Here is a 17,786-nt window from a genome sequence, read left to right on the forward strand (position 1 = left end):
TCATAGTGCCGCTATGCTACTGAGAATGTTTCATGTGTTTCTACGAAGATTTAGTCTTTAAAGATACGTAGCTCCATTAGGGATTCTTGCTAGCATGCGTGATGGAATTTCAGTACGGAAGTGAAACCTGCCTTTCATTCTTTATTAATTACTAGGCAGACAGCACAGCTGGTGTGCCAAGGATGTAAAATCAACAATAGTGAAGTGCATGTTACAATCAATAAGTGTACGTATGCTACAATTACTAGTTGTGAACAAAAAGTTACAGTATGTATGTGTTACATAAAAACACGAGACGCAAGGCACCTTCACTGCACTGCCTTACGTCTTCATGCAGTGCAGTGAAGGTGCCTTCGTCTTTATCTCTCACATTGCGACAGTGAGAAGACTAGACTAAGAGATGAGAGTTAAGCAGCTAAGATTAATAACTTTCTAATGGCGCCGGGAACAATTTTCCCTCACCCACATTGTATCTGGACAAAATTGTATACCGAGAAGTTGTAGCTAATCTGCTAAAGCATGAATTTAACTATAGGACATCCTCACATCTCTCTGGCTTACCTGTACAGAACCACAAATTATTCACACTTCAAGCACTGACTGTTCTATTAGAGTTATCGACTGCTTTATTAGAGTGTATCTGAGCCTTTGAAGTCAGCATTGTTGATTACACTCCATCAGTTTAGACCACTCAAGTTCAAATGAGATATTGTAGCGGACTGGGTGTGCCCCTCCTTTTACAGCTCTAGTAGGAGTAAGACCTATTATGTACACCAGACCATAAACTGAATTTGAAGTCAGTGAAGCATCATCCTTGATCTCAACAATGAGGGACATCCCATATCCATGAGGCAGTACTGTCACACAGGATCAAACATAGCACAGTTCATACACACTATACAAATTTGATTCGTGTGCCATACAACTCAAGTTACAAATAACAACACCTTGCCAGGCTATTATTTACATGTCATATGAAACTACATGATGTAAACATTGCAAATCCGACTAGGAGGTTGATTCTTGCTCTACTCTTGCATGGGCCTGTTGCAGCTTGCCTTGTGTTATACTTCTGACTCCATCTAGTCTGCCAGCAGGTCTGTTGGTTCTGCAACTGCTCACTCAGATGCTAACAGCCAACCTAGCATTACAATAAATCAAAAATCAAATTAAGACTACTACATAAACACACCACAAATAATTCATTACACCAGAGTAATTTCTCCTGCCAGATATTTTATGTGGGCAGCAGGAAAGACTCCTGGTTTCTGTTGCACAATTTTTCCCAAAATACAATAAATTACGTCATCATATTTTTGCACTAAAAGTGATAAATTTACATATACATAGAGTGAACCAGATTCAGCTGTATTGGGGAAGTCAAGAACCTAAGCCCACAGTACTTTCAAAGTTCAGCAAAAAAAAAGGCTGTAATCCACATTCAACCATAAGAATGTGAACTATACAATGTGTAGAGTTAGCCCTGTCAACACTCCAGCTGTGATCATGGAATATGGAGAACAGTGACCAGGTAATTTACTTGCAGTCCCCAAACAAAATGTCTGGCACGTAAGACTAATACCAAAGGAGATTAGATACCTTTGTGCAATATGCAATTTCATCAGATTGTTTACTGAGGTGGTTGGTAAAAGTCATATTAAGTCAAGTCGTATTATTATGTGCATAATTATATTCATGAAGAGGGTAATTTATTTGAAACAAGTTCGAAAAACATTTCACCCATTGTTTTCTCATTACCACACCTATGTGTTGGTAATGCAGCACACACACACAAAAGGTAAACACAAAAACACACTTTTGTACTACAAACACACACGCACACACTAAAGCAAAGCTTTTGGTAATAGTATAGCAGCCAGGAATACACACATTAAAGCAAAACTTTCAGCAATAGCATCAACGTAATTCCAAAAACCCAGTTTGAGACCATTGTTAAAGAGCACACACTAGATCATTATCTGTAATATTCTTCCCTCTGGTTCTTAGGTGGTCTTCCAACCTTGAATTTCTTGTAATTTCTCTCCTTTTATCAAAGTTCTGATGCCAAGATTATACATGTGAAATTTTCTGTTGCTCATTTTAAACTCTGCCTACACGAAAGTAACAGGAAGGATTCATAAACTAGATATAGAGTGACATTCTCCAAAGTTAACATTTGTACTGAACCTTGGAAACTCTTCAGAAAGTAGTTCACGAAGCTCAGTAAAACTACACAAACTTGTACAAATATCGCTCTGGAATGCCCTGTAAATAAACATTCTCCCTCAAACAACGCCCCTATTGTTAGAAAATTTGATCCATTAACACTTCCAAGGTCAAAATAAAAGGGTGGGAAATGTTAACACCGTTTAGGAACGTTGTGTCACTTCAAGAAAACTACACAACGGTAAATAGCGTTGAACTCCACAGTAAACAACAAAATGACAGCGCGCTAAAACACACAAATAAGAAACTTACCCATCCAATGTACTTCATATAGCCATAGCTTCAGCTTTAACGCACGAAGAATACGTGCACTGCACGTCTGCTCGAGTGCCTGTCACTCAAAGGCTCCACCATCTTTTACTTCACCAGCGAAACAGCGAAACGCGCATTAATTTACGAAAACAATAATTTTATAGTGCGTTGCCAATCCCTATTATAAGTCTAGTATCTATGGTACAACCAAGTATTTGTGACCAGATTTACAAAACAAAGGTGTCAGCTCATATGTAGTTGGCCAGACAGCAGCAATTGGCTGGATGCTTTCTGGGACTGTAATAAACACTCTGAGTGGATATACTGTAGATAACCTACTGGCCTCATACTAAGCCTGGCAGTTTTGCTTGTCTTTCTTGGATACGTACATAAGTTGCTCACCTACCACTATCAGCTCTGTGTTATTAGCAGTGATTTGAAACACAAAATGCCCGAAAGTTCAAGTGGTATAATGGTATTCTACCAAATAATATACGTAGATACCTAGCTCCATTCTTAGCTCACCATCTCTAGCCATTCCTTGTCCAATACAAAATACATGTATTTTATACTTTAGTACAAAAAAAATGCAAAAGTACAAGCGCTATCATTCATATTCTCTATACAACTTCTAAAAAAACCCTTGAATTGCTATATACAATCCCACCCATGTAACGTTACCATAGTGACATTTACTTACTGTTGTAATATGCACTCCATATAATAAACTGTTGGAGAATTTTATTGTGCAGCTGGGCTGGGCAAAGTACAGCTTGTTTCTTTAACCAAATTTGGTGATTTTGTTGTAAAGTGTAACAATTAAGAATCCCCTCATATAGCATACTGAATCCTAAACTGGTTGTTTTACAGAGAAGTATGCAAAACTTTATTTTGTGGTACTTTTATGTATGTACCTGAATGCAGATTTTAGCCAATCAAAGTGCTTATTCCTTTTCCCTTTGTCACTGTACAAACCTTTGTACATCACTCAAATCGCCTGTCATCAAGGAATCAGATAAGTATATCTCCATAAAACAAAGTATGTGGAACTCACGTATGGTGCCTTGTTTAAAAGATGTGATTTTAACCAAAATGGATAAAACCTATGCAGAATCTGGAATAATTGACCAAGTTTTTATGATGTATGTATATCCTTGTATTGTACAGTGTACTTTATCACAAATGCTGTGGTACTATTATAGTATATATTAAAGCATTGCCACGAGTGCTATATGAAAAATATAGCACAAGGCGCATGGCTGAGATGCTAATAAAGCATGAGGCGAAGCATGAACAAGACAGTGCTTTAAATGATTTATGGAACTTTCTAGTCGTGTAGCTTCACCATACACTAGGACTTGTAATTAACACGTATTGCACAAATTATTAATAGCCTAAATGCACACAAACTTGTTTAACAAAGTAACTCACATGTAGTTCACCATAGTGTGGCATAGTAGACGTTCATCGTGTACTTTGGCAGGTTTGGGTCATAACCCACAATCGATTCTATTGTAACACATGGTGAAGTATTTCCGTGATATCTCCAGGGCTTGTCCGTTTACATTAACAAACGTAACAGCAACGTTACCTTCTCCCACCCATCATCGAGGCATCTATAAAAGCAATCCAGTGGTAGAACTCGTATTGGCTGGGGTGATTGACCACTTAGCGCGGCGAGGGCTATCAGCCTTTACCAGCTTGGGTGATTAGTCATACTGGCGTGAGCACCGGCTATTAGCCTGCACTAGAATACGTGGGCAACTGTGCTTTATTGCACCGCAAAGAGTGCTTTATTGCAATAAAGCACTGTTTGCCCTAAAGTGTACATTATGAAATTTGAAGTGCACTTTTTCCTTTGATCTCGCCCACGCAAAGTTTATAATTAATAATAATTTGCAATAACGTTTTTTGTGAAGTTGCTACACTGGTGTTGTATCACATGAATTTGTATCATTCATTATAGGGAGAATGTGTCTTGATAATCAATGTATGTAGCATTGATATTGTACATCACTAGTCATTAGTAGACTTCACTGTACATGTGTTTTTTCCCAATATAGACCAAGAGGTTTATTACACTGTGAATTTAACCTTGACCAAGGCATATGAGGTACATACAGTATAGTGTGTGTATTTGTTTAGGCTATGTGTATGTGTGTTTCTAGCTTGTAGTATTTCATTCTGAATGGTAGTACTGTACAATGCATTCTGTAAAAATACAACAGAAATTTGTTGAACAAACTTCATCACTTTATTCACAACCATACTAACAGCTAGCTAGAGGAACAGAAGAGTAGATTGTGTATTGATTGAAATACAATGACTAGGCTATAGTGAGAGGCTTGCATAAAACGATATTTAGAAGTTAAAAACAGCTTTGCTTTTGATGCTGAAAACCTGTGGCATATGAGTGTAACTTAGAAGTACAGTATTGATTACTAGGGCTGAAACGATCATGGGTTGTTTTTTTTAGTATTCGAGTAGTCTCTAGAAGTAATGATCCAGTACTCACGAATACCAACTACTTGTAGTCATACTCATTTGACATGTTTTTATACTGCTTTAATAAGCATGCAGTGTGCAGCTTTTTCAAGTAACAACAATTATACACACATTTTAATACAGTACTGATGTTAGTGTTCCTGACAAGAAAACCAGTCAAACTCTATAGCCTTCATTGTACCACTTCCTGATGGCAAATGCATCATGTGAGCTGGGTCATGTGATCTTAACGAGTACTGGAGTGCCAATTATACTATCTGAGTACCAAAATCCTTAACGAGTATTTGCAGTGTTTGTTTCAGCCCTAATTGATATATATATCAGACTCTTCGTACACATGGTCTCCATTGGTAAAGAATTTTATTCTATAAGCACTCCTGCATGGAGAAACACGCACACATGCACGTGCACACACTCACACACACACACACACACACACACACACACACACACGCGCGCGCGTGCGCGCGCACACACTCAGATACACTTTATACAGACAGACATAGACAAAATGTATACACATTAACATTGTTTTAAAAACTTATTAACTTATTTCTGATATAGTCAGTAATGAAAATTGTTGGAAGGAACCTGAGTATCCCTGATTATATCAGCCACCCACTGCTAAATGTAAGTGTATATACTATATAATATCTGATGACTACCAGCATATTCTGTTATGATAAGTACTGTACCTACTGTAATGTACTATACCTTAAAGAGACTATGCACTCGAGAATCTGAAGCTATTTAAGAATTTTACTGACAGTGGGACTGCCATGGACAACATTACACGTAAAGCTGTAAATGTGATAGAATATATACATAGCTACTGTAGGGTGAAAATTTGGAAATGAAGTGGTGGGTTTGGGTAGTTACAGTTGCAAACTTCATTTTCTAGGTATCTAACTTAGAACTGTTGATAATGCTTAAGCATCAGTAGGCACTACTGATCAGCTCATTTTACCCATGAAGCAATACCAAGCAGCTTTATTTCTATACTACCCAACAACTTGTTTAGGTTTAGACCAATGTGTAGTTCATTGAAATCCTTCTCCTTGCTCAGGTGAATAGTTCTTGGTTGATTTAGGCACTTGTTATTAGACTGTTTAGATAGGATTTCGCGGAATGTGTGAAGTTACACCATATATATGGTAAGCGTGGCATATCACTTCTATACCACAGTTTGCAGTGGTAGTTTATATACCACACTTTTGATCTCAACCACATGTGTGGTATACCATATATGGGAAAGTTTTGATGGACTAAACTTTTGCGGATTTCGTGGTTTTGTCAAAAACCGCGAAAGTTTCCCTGCGAATGCTGCTGCTGCTACATAGCTAGGATGTATGGATGTGTCAGGTTAGCCAATTTGCTTAACGTGGAAAGTGTTGCAACAACCCAGCTTCTTTCGTGAGCTACGCCCACTTATTTGGACTGTGCATCACTATCTATAGCTAATCTTACGTGGAGCCACACCCATTTATCAAGGCGTGTTGCAACAATCTAAAGGCATGCACGAAGCCACATGCATTGATGTGTGTACACGCCAATGTAGAGCCACGTCCACTTTAGTCGATCGTCAGGTGCCAGTGTCATAATCGTCGTGAGCTACGCCCACTTATCAACAAATTAATGTGCATTGTTTATGTGCACAGCTAAGCATTTTGAGCGAGCGCCGCCATACTTTCGTCCACCACGAAAGTTTAACTGCGAATAAGTTTGCTTGTTCTCTACTGCAAAATTTCCCCCTATACGGTATGCAGTCAAATAAACACTCCATTTATTGCACATATAAAATTTGGCCAGGTTAAATGCGTAATTGTACTTATTTTGTTTTTTTTTTCCTATAGAATTCCAAGTATGTTTATGGCAAAGAAAGCCTGCATTTTACTGATACTGTTTTCGCACCTGTTGTAGGAGCGTAAGTAGTGGAACAGTGATGTATCATGCATTTAATTGTGTCTCTGCTTATTTCAGCATGTTTATTGGTTTGTCTGTTACATTAACTGCAACTCAGCTTATCACAGAACGCAAGGAAGGTGTCATAGATCGTACATGGGTAGCAGGTGTGTGTGTATGTGTGCGTGCGTGTGAGTGTGTCTCATAGTATCTAAGTTGCATTAATCCCATCTTGGAATGTGTCCAATCATACCATATTATCCTGCTTTACATTTGACATCTGCATGTACCTGCATTCAAGCTTAACACGCATAATGAATTTTAAGAAAGTTGACTAGTTCATTCAAGTGGTCTGCTTGTGCTGTGTGTAAATTCAGTCTCATGATTCTTTTTCACAAAATATTGTGTACTCATTACCACATCATAGGTCTATGTTATGCCATGCTATTTTACCTGTGACTGTTTGTATTATAGGAGTCTGTTTTGTCATATTGCTGTCAGTAAACAATTTATCATTTTCTTTATTCTGTTGTAGGAGTCAGTGCTATGGAAATTGTCTTTGCTCAAATTTTAGCCTTCTTTGTTTTACTGATTTTTCAAATGATACCAACATTTTTCGCCATACATTATGGATTTGATGTAAGTTACTGTAAGGAGCTGGAATTATACTCTTGTTATTAAAAAATTGTATGTGTTTTCTGGTATAAACCAGCAAAGGCAATCAACTTCAACATATTGTAAGCCTGCTGTATCGGCTTATATGCTTTGATCTAAAGAAGCATGTACCTCTGCAGTCCATTTCAAATTACCCTGTAAAGAGTTCAACTCTGCAACAAGTTGCTCTGTAGAACCTATACCAAAACAGCTAAACTGTGAAAGCAGGATGCCACCCTCAGGCTGCGGTGAGGCTAATGCCAATCAAAAAATTTTAAAAAGTTTGAGTGCCAAAGTTCAATACGGTGTCATTTTCAGCCAACTAGGTATATAATGTAAAAGTACCACGTGTCCCTTCTAACTTGGTTAGCTTCCTTTTGCAGAATCTACCATGTGAGAACAATGAAAACAACACTGTATAACACTACAGTAGGGAAGTGGGTGAAAATGTTGATATTTCAACTTCACCTCATGTAATTCCTAATAGCATGTAGATATTACATGCTCTGAGCCAGTCAGAAATTTCAGTCTCAATGTCAACATGTAAGTTTGATGCTGCATGGTGTTGGCTCTCTTGGTGGATTGGAATTTGAAGATATGCATTTTTCAAATCCATTTTATCATCCAGCCATTTTCTTGAATGGCAATACATGTAGACCCTCTATCTTTAAGTGTTTGGCCACTTCACAAAAGAGTTCAGGTGCTTCAGATTTATTACTGCTCCTTCTTTTCCACCAGAAAGATTTTTGACACAAAGCTTTCTGTGGATAGTGTTGTCTCCTTCATGGCACCCTTGGACAGCAAGTCCTTGAGCTCTCCCAAGATTTTTCCTTGCTCCTTGGTGAGCACTTTATTTCCAGCATTGACATTACCTGCCAAGGCACCTGAAATAATTAGCTGATACCCTGATACTGCTTTCAAGACTCATTGGTAAGCTTGAGCTTATTATACGTTTGAAATTGCCCATTACTCTTTTGAGCATTGCTCCAAAATTTCCCCTTTTATGCTCCAATTATGCTCCAAATATGCTGGTATAAGTAGTGTCGACTGCTCTGTTAGAGTATCTAATGCATCTGTGAACATTCTATTAGGATATTTCAACATGTGGTGACTGTTCTATTAGAGTATGTTGATCTTTAACTAGTCTTTCCTTCACAAGTAGCTGTAAATTTGATTTTTACTGCGTTTGCACACTATCTCGTTCTGCGTCATGCAAAACATGGAAAGTTTCAACTTCTCTGATAGCCAATACACAAAAAGTGCACCTATTATGCTGGCATTATGCTCAATGCTTTGGCTACTTATTATGCCCCAAGTTAGGCATGCATAATCATCACAAGCCTACTCATTGGTTGTTTATTAACTGATCCTAGTTTTTTTACTAGGCCAACCTTCCAGTCAATTTTGGACTATTGATAATCTAGTCCATTCTGAGGTTTTAACACCTCTAAGTAGTGCTTTGGTTTCTATTCACCTGTGCTGACTCTGGGGTAGGGTTGGATATTATTGAATTTGACACATGTAGTATTAACTATTGTTCTATAGCTACGTAGTCGTTTGTCTTTCTTGTTGTCTTCTAAGGCCTCAGACTGACTTGGCAGAAACTCAACTGCTTCAATTCGCTTGATGATGGATACACTGCCTTCTTTAATACTGCTGCTTGGGTTCTCCCCAAAGTCTTCCCCAAACGTGAATAGTTGGGTATACAAGTTCTTTATCAGTGACTGTAGCTGTGGGTTAAGGTGCTACATCCCTCCCTTCCTTCTCAAGGAGGATTGGTGCTGGGCTGCATCTCCCAGAAGCACTATAGTTGACTGGATATGTGAATTCCTCTCTGTCAGCCTGTTTTAGGCGTGATAACAACACAAGCATAGCCTCCATACCTGCATTTTGAAGGCTACTTTGTCCTCCTTCATGGAGGGTTGCCCCTACCACCAGTGGCAGCAAAGGACACATCATCCATTTTGTATATGGCTTTCTGTATATGTCAGTTCTTGCATTCCTGGTGGCATATTCTAGCCAGGATCTACAAGCAGCCCCTCAAACAAATTGAATTTAGATGCAGTGTCATTCTTGTCCTCAGGTGGGTTCTGTTCTTTTCAATATTCTCACCATTGCAACTGGTAGCCTCCAAATCATTACTGCCATTGTCATCGTGAAGACATTTCTGCAGTTAGACTCTTCCCCCTTCATTTTTCTATTTTTTTCACATTTTTCTGTAAGGTGTCAACAGATACTAACAGATGCTAACAGATCTTGTAACAGTCTGTCTGTCATTGAGTTCATAATTCAAAATGCAATGAGTGCCAAATTCATCACGAGTGCTGTCACAGCAAGTGAAAGCCGTGTTAGAAGGGACACATACCTGGTTAGCCAGAAATGAAATCATTTTGAACTTGGTTATTTAAGCTCTTTAAAAGTTTGCTGTGATAGTAATGTAATTATGTCCATTACATGTTAATGTCAAGACAGAGGCTATTATCACACTCATCGTTTAATGTGATTTGCACTAGCAACAGTCACCACCTTTTATTTTATTTCACAACCTTTTTGCTAGCTCTCATCCTGTTAGAGTAACTCACCAAATATCAGACGGGCTCCAAAATCGGACGTAATTACTCGAGCTACAACGGAATTTTTGAACGCAATGCAATGGCACAGAGTGCACAAATCATGTTAGCCCTTGGTATACCAAAACAGTCAAGCTGTGAAAATAGGATGCGGCTGTTAAAAAGCTAGCCTTGGGGCATTCAGGAAATTTACAATCTTAGTTCCATCTAGCTTAATGAAATAGCCTGTCTATGCACGTAATACTATATAGTTTCATAATAAGGTGATTTCAAATCGTCGTACCAGGCTGTTAGCAATTGTTCATTACTCAACCTCATTCTCTAAGCAATTTACTTGTTGCTTTAGCAATTGGTGTATTGCCATTTAATGAATTGTTATGCAAACGTAATACATAAGTTCTTGCTACTTGTGAATAAATATTTGGATATACTGCACTGTGTGTATATCATCATATATTTCTATACTCTTTTATTTTAAACTTTGTCTCTTTTTAATAGATCCCCAAAGAGGGAAGCATGGTTCTTACCTTTGTAATATTTCTTATTGAAGGAATGGTAGGCTTCACATTTGGTAAGCAATGATTAAGTATACTTGTATAATATTTGTGACCAACTGAGAAAAATCCATCATATATATACAAATTCATTTTTGCTATAGAAAATATTTGTACTACATAAACATTTTAATCATTTCAATATGCAGTGAAGCAATGCTCAAATCAATAAAGCCCAAACACGATTGGATTTGCACAGTATATAACCATATCTTTGTTGTTTCATGCTTGTACATTAGTTAAAGGAACATGAGTTATGGGTGCTTGTTTACAATGTTGTAGTAACCATCATCTTTTTTATTGGAATGGCTTGTACATGTAGAGGAATACTACACCTTGATCAATTTGCCTGTTCGTATTGTAGTGAACAGACTAAGCCAGGTCCTGTCATTGTGGCTTGTTTCAGTCATGAGTTGTGATTAATTTATTATAGTGACTAATTTGTCATATGTTGCTGTAAAATTGTATTGTCTTGCTGTTCCAACCATCTAGCACTATAATTCCTAGACTATATAAATTAATGGCTGGTGTTTTGGCAGTGATGAATAAAACAAAATTTGAGGGATGTGTGGGATTTTGCTCAGCCGATCACATTTTAAATTCATAAAAACATTTATTATCTGCAAGTATATAGTTTATTGTGATGACTATTTTATATGAATTTTGTTGCGTAGTTTGCATTTTCTCGTGTAATCCTATTAATGTGATGTAAGGACAAGATAAACCAGTATTTTACCATACAGCTGTACCTGGTTATTTAATTAGCATTCATAATTGTAACTGGATCTACAAGAACCCCACACATGTTAGTGCATTTTTTGAATTCCATTTTGTTACATTTTCTTTATCTAGATAGCCAAAGGAATGGTCAAACAAAGTTTCAGCTCTAGAAGCCAAGAACTTTTGAAGTTACAGCGCTATAATTAGTGATAACAACAGAAAAATCAATTTGTACTGTCAGTGACAATGCGGAAAATATAAACTACAGCCACATGAAACGGTCATAACTTACGAATGCAGTCCTCTACCAAAATGTAACTAATACATCAGGTTCTCCATGAACAGGCGAATCCATTGCTGGGTAAGTTTTGTCTTCCAAGCCCTTCGTATGAACAGGGCGAAAGTGAAAACATGAGAAAAAAACTATAACGAACCACTTGTCCAATGTGAGGCAGACTAACACTCATATCTTCCGTCATAGTACAGATGTCATTTCTCACCTGTGCTTGATGACTAAACAGTTTCAAAGATTGAATAACACTCAGAAGGATATATAGCTTGACATAAAAATAATCATAAAACCGTGTTATGTACAAAGGTACATTAAAGCAAACAGTTTTTAGAATGAAACGTACATGCAATTCTAGCTACATATTTCTTAACTAATGAATTTGCATGTATTGTAGCTGTAGTGTTAGCAAAACAAAACCAGCCAACTTTTAAGTGTTACTGTTTTATTTGCGAATTTTTAATTGCATAGCTACATTTGTTGCACAATGTTAAATGAGTATTATCTTTATAGGTTTGGCAATATCTGCATATGTAAACTCAGAGTCATTTGCTCTAGAGTTGTCTATTGCCCTCTTCTACCCAGTCCTACTCAGTGCTGGTATGTCAATATTTTTAGTGTAATAAAAGCATTGTTTGCTCTGTTTCTATTCCTAGGTATACTGTGGCCGCTACGGAGCTTGCCTGACTGGGTGAGGTATACTTCTTATAGTTTTCCAATGGCTATACCTGCCGACGCAGTTAGATCAATTCTATTGAGAGGTAAAGATTATTGTCACATTGTGAGTGTTCCATTAAAACGTTATGATTCTTATTCTCTTTAAAGGTTGGGGACTGGACCATCTATCAGTGTGGATGGGATTGATAATTCCATTTTCTTGGTTTCTCTTCTTTGTTATTTTGGCTGGAATTGGACTTCACCTGAAGAAGTAGATGAAATGAGCTACTGTACATGGAGACTGTAGAAACACCACTACAGTAGTTATTTATTAAAAATTATGAATTTAGAAATGAAGTGGGGGTCCAATGATAACAAGCAATGAAACAAGAAATATGAGTAATGGTAGATGGGAAAATCCTACATTGGCACGTTCCCACTATCTGTCCAATGCCAAAGTAGGGATTTTCCTACATAGCTATCATCATTCATATTTTGTTGTTTCATTACTCTTTGTTGCTGGAACCTACTTCATTTTTACATTAATACTTTTTAACTTGTATTGTTAGAGAGTAGCTGTATTATAGAGGTATGTACAATAGATTAAAGGGGCATGGTTCCGTACCACGTTTTTCGACAGCAAAACTGCAGTTAGATCAATAAGGGGTGTGATCACCCAGCCTTATTTATTAGGGGTGTGGCAGTGTTCTGATCACTTAAAGGTGTGTGGTCCTATCATAGTGCAATCATTGATTTTTATAAGTGTAACCATACATGTATCTACTCCCTCTTAAACATTTCAAATCATCTTATTATGCGTGCTCTTCTAAAGTGTCGGCATGAAAAATTAATGCCTTGGTATGGTTTCCTTGCATGAAGAAGAAGACAACCATGTAATGAAGATAAAAAGAATGGTGAAGCACAAAAGGTAGACACTTGTTAAAACCAGAAAAGGCACATGCCTTGCCCAGCCATGTTAATTTGTTATTGCAATGTGAAATGATGGCAATGCATTGCTTTATTTTGCCTCTAGCCTTGCAACTGTGGTGTCAGGAAGGCAGACCAAAAATCAAGTTTTGGCAACTTTTTTTTTTAAATTTCAATATCTGGATACCTTTCTTGTTTGTAATGCTGGATTTGATGTTAAGGCTATTCCGTAAAGGTGATTTTCATCACACGTGGTAATTCTACAATAGTTTTTAAAGGTAACATTTTGGGAAGCACCCATCATTTTTGGGAAGCCCTACTAAACAGTATACTACTGTACTATTTGATAGACACTAGTGAGTGATTTTATACAAATTTATACATACACGTTACTGACTATTCACTTCAAAAATAAAATATTTTCAGTGATATCACATTATGTGCCTAATATTTTACATGTGGCTACATTCAATGTTTATGCAATTAATTTGTAAGTTGCATGAATGTTTGACTTTTCAAGAACTCTCTTCAATGTGTAAAGCAAATGGCAAAAATAATAATTTATTAACTGAGAGACATTCTATACCATTTTAATGTGTATTGTGCTTTCTAAGTGCTAGATAAGTACATTTTCCGTATAGAGTAAGATCAAGAGTTCATAATATAGTAATGGGAGAGAGTGTCCAACTGTCAATATACCCTGTACAAACACACTGTGTTAAGTTTCTCTTTGATTAAATCAATACCTGTACTGGTGATAGAGAACTGTTGATTAGCGTTAATTGGTGCTGATAAGGTCAAGTCTTTATTCTTTGAACAGACTCAGGTGTAACTTAACGCAGTGCGTTCCATGGAAGTATTTCAGTTAGACACTCTCCCCCACTACTATATTATGAACTCTTGGTAAGATGCATACAACATAGTTGTGTGAAAGATGTAGTACAGTTGTGATGAAAAGAATGCTAGCTAGTATAGTTTAGTAAAATAACCCTGCTGATAGCACAGTTGATTATATGCGTGATGTGTACCTATTGGCTTTGCCTCTTGCTGTGTTCTTGCTCTTTGTGTACATTTTCTGTACATGCGTGTAGTGGCAGTTAGTATAAAGTCGTGGTATGCTAATATATTAGGTGGATATTTCAAACTCTTGAAAATAGATTGATACTACCTAATAGACCAGTCAGTGGAAAATGCAAACAGCAATAGAGCGCATTGTACATAGCTCCTTAGATCGATGCTCTCTAATAGAACAGTCATTAATTTGTGAAATACTCTAATAGAGCATTCACTGATTAAAATATTCCAACATTGTAAGAAATGTTGTTAACTTAGGAGCACAAAGGGAGTACTGAACAGCATAATAGGTGAAAATTTAGGAAAATTCCTGAAAGTATTTTGGGAAAAATTTTGAGCATAATTATTTGACTCAAGCCTACGCATGACTGATCAAATTAAAGTGATCATAGTTTGCAATTGGTGGAACCATGGAAGTAAAATACATGGACCAGAAATACTTACCCTTAAGGTGTAATAAGATAAAGGGTAGTTCGGTCACACTGTTTTTTATTATTTCAGAAGCTCAGGTCCTGCATGTGATAGTTGTGATAAATTTCCCTGAAGATGATTGTTGTACCATTACTCATTTGAATTTATAACCTTTGGTTATAGACAGCTGTCCTACAAGACCCTATAAAACAGCACTGTGGCATTGCTGCATTTCAATTTCCTTAATAATTATGCCAGAATTGAAAATCATAACTACAGATTTGTAGCTTGGCATAATCATACATACACAGAATTTCTGTATAATGCCATATAGCATTTTGCATTTAACACCACTAGCTAGAATATTAGCCTGGCACAATTCTCCATTGATAACAGAAAGTTTATCTTGGTGAAATATCTTATTAACTGCTTTGCAACAGCAGTTTATGTAGGTTCAGGCTTCAGACAGCTTTTAGACTGAGCTCTTTTTGAATGAGTTCAAACATGCCATTTAAAAGATCTAGTTAATAATATCAAAGACCCATCTATTGCACAATGGATCCTTCCAGGGTTCACTACCACAACTGAAAATGATCGAATTGTGGCTTTGATGACCATGATGGCTACGTTAAAGGAATACTTTGAATATGAATTTGTACTCGCATGTGCATGGATTACCATCAATAACTCTCCTCAGTTTGACCAATGACTGGAGACTGCTGCGTCAAAAGGTAGACTGTTTGTAAGAATTTGATAATGATGGTAGAGACATGACAAAATGGCGTAAACTACTGACCCCTGTGCTGGATGAGTTTATTAAAACAAAGAGCAGTATGAACAATAGAAATTTTTGGCAGAAAATTTGTCATTTCTCTGCAATCTCGTTATACCATGCGGGCAGTGTTAATAAACTGTGAATTAACTTAGCTTGGCCTAATACAAATAGCTAAGTTGCATTGCAGTATAACACACTTAAAAGCTGTCACTAAGTGAGTAAACTGTTTTATTTAATTTTTGAATCCTGATGCTCAGGTACCATTTGCTGGCTTGTCAATGGCAATACACCAGTCTGACCTTGGCTGCATACTTGTCCTTTCACCATCAAATGCAAACTGACCAGCCATCATATGTGCATCATAGTGTACTCCATTGTCATTAATGCTAACTGGTACTGACTGATATTGCTCCTGATGGAACATTTGATAACACAATTACTGGCCAATCACCATCAGAAATTCCATACATACTTCTAATTTCATCTCCTTGCCATTTCTCATCTTTATTAAACACAGCAAAAGCAGTAATCCAGCCACTAAGTTTTCTAACTCCACTACCACTCCAAAATTTTTCCTTGTTCACTATTTTGTCACATGATATCTTGAATGTTGTGTAGAGTACATTTTCACAATAATAGGCAGCTTATACAGAGGAATAGAAAAGCTAGATAGTATAATGTGGGCTAAAGCTCCCATGATTCTCAGCTCTTTTACTTCATAAGATCAAGATATAGTATGAACACAGCAGTCATATAGAACAGTTGGGCACAACTGCATGCGTTATTGTAAGACAAATACCTATTGCATTTTCATCAATTAGCAAATGCATATTTGATATAGCTAGTCTATATGTTGTAGCTTATAATCTCCACCTGCACATGAATATCATCTGTTTTTCATTTTAGCACTCAAGAGATGCTCATATGCAGTCAGCTGCAGGTAGGATGCTCCATTATAGGTCTTGTAAATGGTACACTGTGAAAAATGAGGGATATAAGATGGTATTTCCAGTGGCTTATTGAATACAAAAAAGCTTGATATAACCTGTAGTATACTAACAATCTCATGTAAGGCTTTAGTTAATGTGTTAAAAAACAAACTGAAACCACATAAATTATGTGATGGTATAGTGTGGGCATTATATTAGATATAAGCTATTTCAGGTAATGTGGTAAATAAACTGAAACCATATATGCAATAGTATAGTATGGATTATACTAAAGTATAAGAAGAGTATAATACAGGATTTATATTAAGGCTTATTTATATTCAATAAGCCACTGGAAATACCTTCCCACCTTTTTCACGGTGGTAGTTACCATGACTATTTTGAATATGGACCATAAAGCTTAGTAGGTATAAATATAGCAGAAATACAACTCAGCAATGTATAGTATGGCACCTTTCAATCTCCACAATGAAAAACAAAAAATGGCTGCCCACCCTCATGCTTTTTGAAAACCCCTTGAAGATAAATTGTTAATCAGCTTTGTGTTTGGTGAACACACTCAACACTTTAGCACATAGCATATCGTCGCATGTTATGAATGCTATTTCAATCACAGCAAAACAACCGGCTTAAAAAACATTACTATTTGTATACCTGAAATGATAATGATACACCTTCATGAGGTTTGCATGCTGTCAACAGCATCAACATGACAGTCATATATAGCCATTGCAGGTATACCTATCAACAACCCCATTTAGCTTCTTTCCACACAAGGAAAATTTAAACTTTATGCCCTGTATCTATGTTTGCAGAGTGCCAGATACTTCTCTATTCAATACAAAATTCCCTGCGAATTCCTCAACATTCCCGACATAAATCATTGAAACTCAAAACACACAACTCAGTTTGGTCTTGTATCGAGCACTACTACATATTCACTAGCTCCAAATTCACTTAAAATTTTTGACTAATGTAAGGCACAATAAGACTACAGGAAACAATTTGTACTTGGAAAGTTATTACCTGTGACATGTCAATGCAATTAAGCAATTACAAAAGTATGTAGTTTTACAATTATCAACTAACCAACCATTACAGCATTCACATCACACACATGCAGTCATAATGTTTACTACTTGTGACATTTTTCTTATGAGTCACAGGCCTTCCACCTTCACTAGTCCCATGCATTGCAAAAGGACATAAATTCCCTTGTTGCTGTGTATATAGCTGTCACTAAGCTGTGTATTATTTACATTGAGAAAGAAAGAAAGTGGGAATGGTAGTCATATATATGTATGACAAATTAATGAAACA

General features: G+C 36.8%; 1 protein-coding gene and 1 long non-coding RNA gene across 2 annotated transcripts in view; one reads left to right on the forward strand and one right to left on the reverse strand.

Moving 5' to 3' along the window:
- LOC136266123 (ABC transporter G family member 20-like) overlaps positions 1-12,707 on the forward strand; it is a 39,252-nt gene extending 26,545 nt beyond the window's left edge. The window contains exons 15-23 of the mRNA XM_066061089.1: positions 4,542-4,591; positions 5,548-5,613; positions 6,837-6,907; positions 6,964-7,052; positions 7,421-7,524; positions 10,608-10,680; positions 12,186-12,272; positions 12,329-12,433; positions 12,498-12,707. Of these exons, the coding sequence (XP_065917161.1) occupies positions 4,542-4,591; positions 5,548-5,613; positions 6,837-6,907; positions 6,964-7,052; positions 7,421-7,524; positions 10,608-10,680; positions 12,186-12,272; positions 12,329-12,433; positions 12,498-12,604 (752 nt within the window). The 3' untranslated portion in view covers positions 12,605-12,707. The remainder of the gene's footprint in view (positions 1-4,541; positions 4,592-5,547; positions 5,614-6,836; positions 6,908-6,963; positions 7,053-7,420; positions 7,525-10,607; positions 10,681-12,185; positions 12,273-12,328; positions 12,434-12,497) is intronic.
- Positions 886-2,632, reverse strand: LOC136266124 (uncharacterized). The gene is made up of 2 exons (XR_010705921.1): positions 2,479-2,632; positions 886-1,141 (listed from the first exon to the last, which is right to left on the reverse strand). It is a non-coding gene; the product is annotated as an uncharacterized lncRNA (long non-coding RNA).
- Positions 12,708-17,786: the final 5,079 nt, after the last annotated feature.

The sequence above is a fragment of the Dysidea avara genome, chromosome 9 (genome assembly GCF_963678975.1).
Source record: "Dysidea avara chromosome 9, odDysAvar1.4, whole genome shotgun sequence".
NCBI classification, from domain to species: Eukaryota; Metazoa; Porifera; class Demospongiae; order Dictyoceratida; family Dysideidae; genus Dysidea; species Dysidea avara.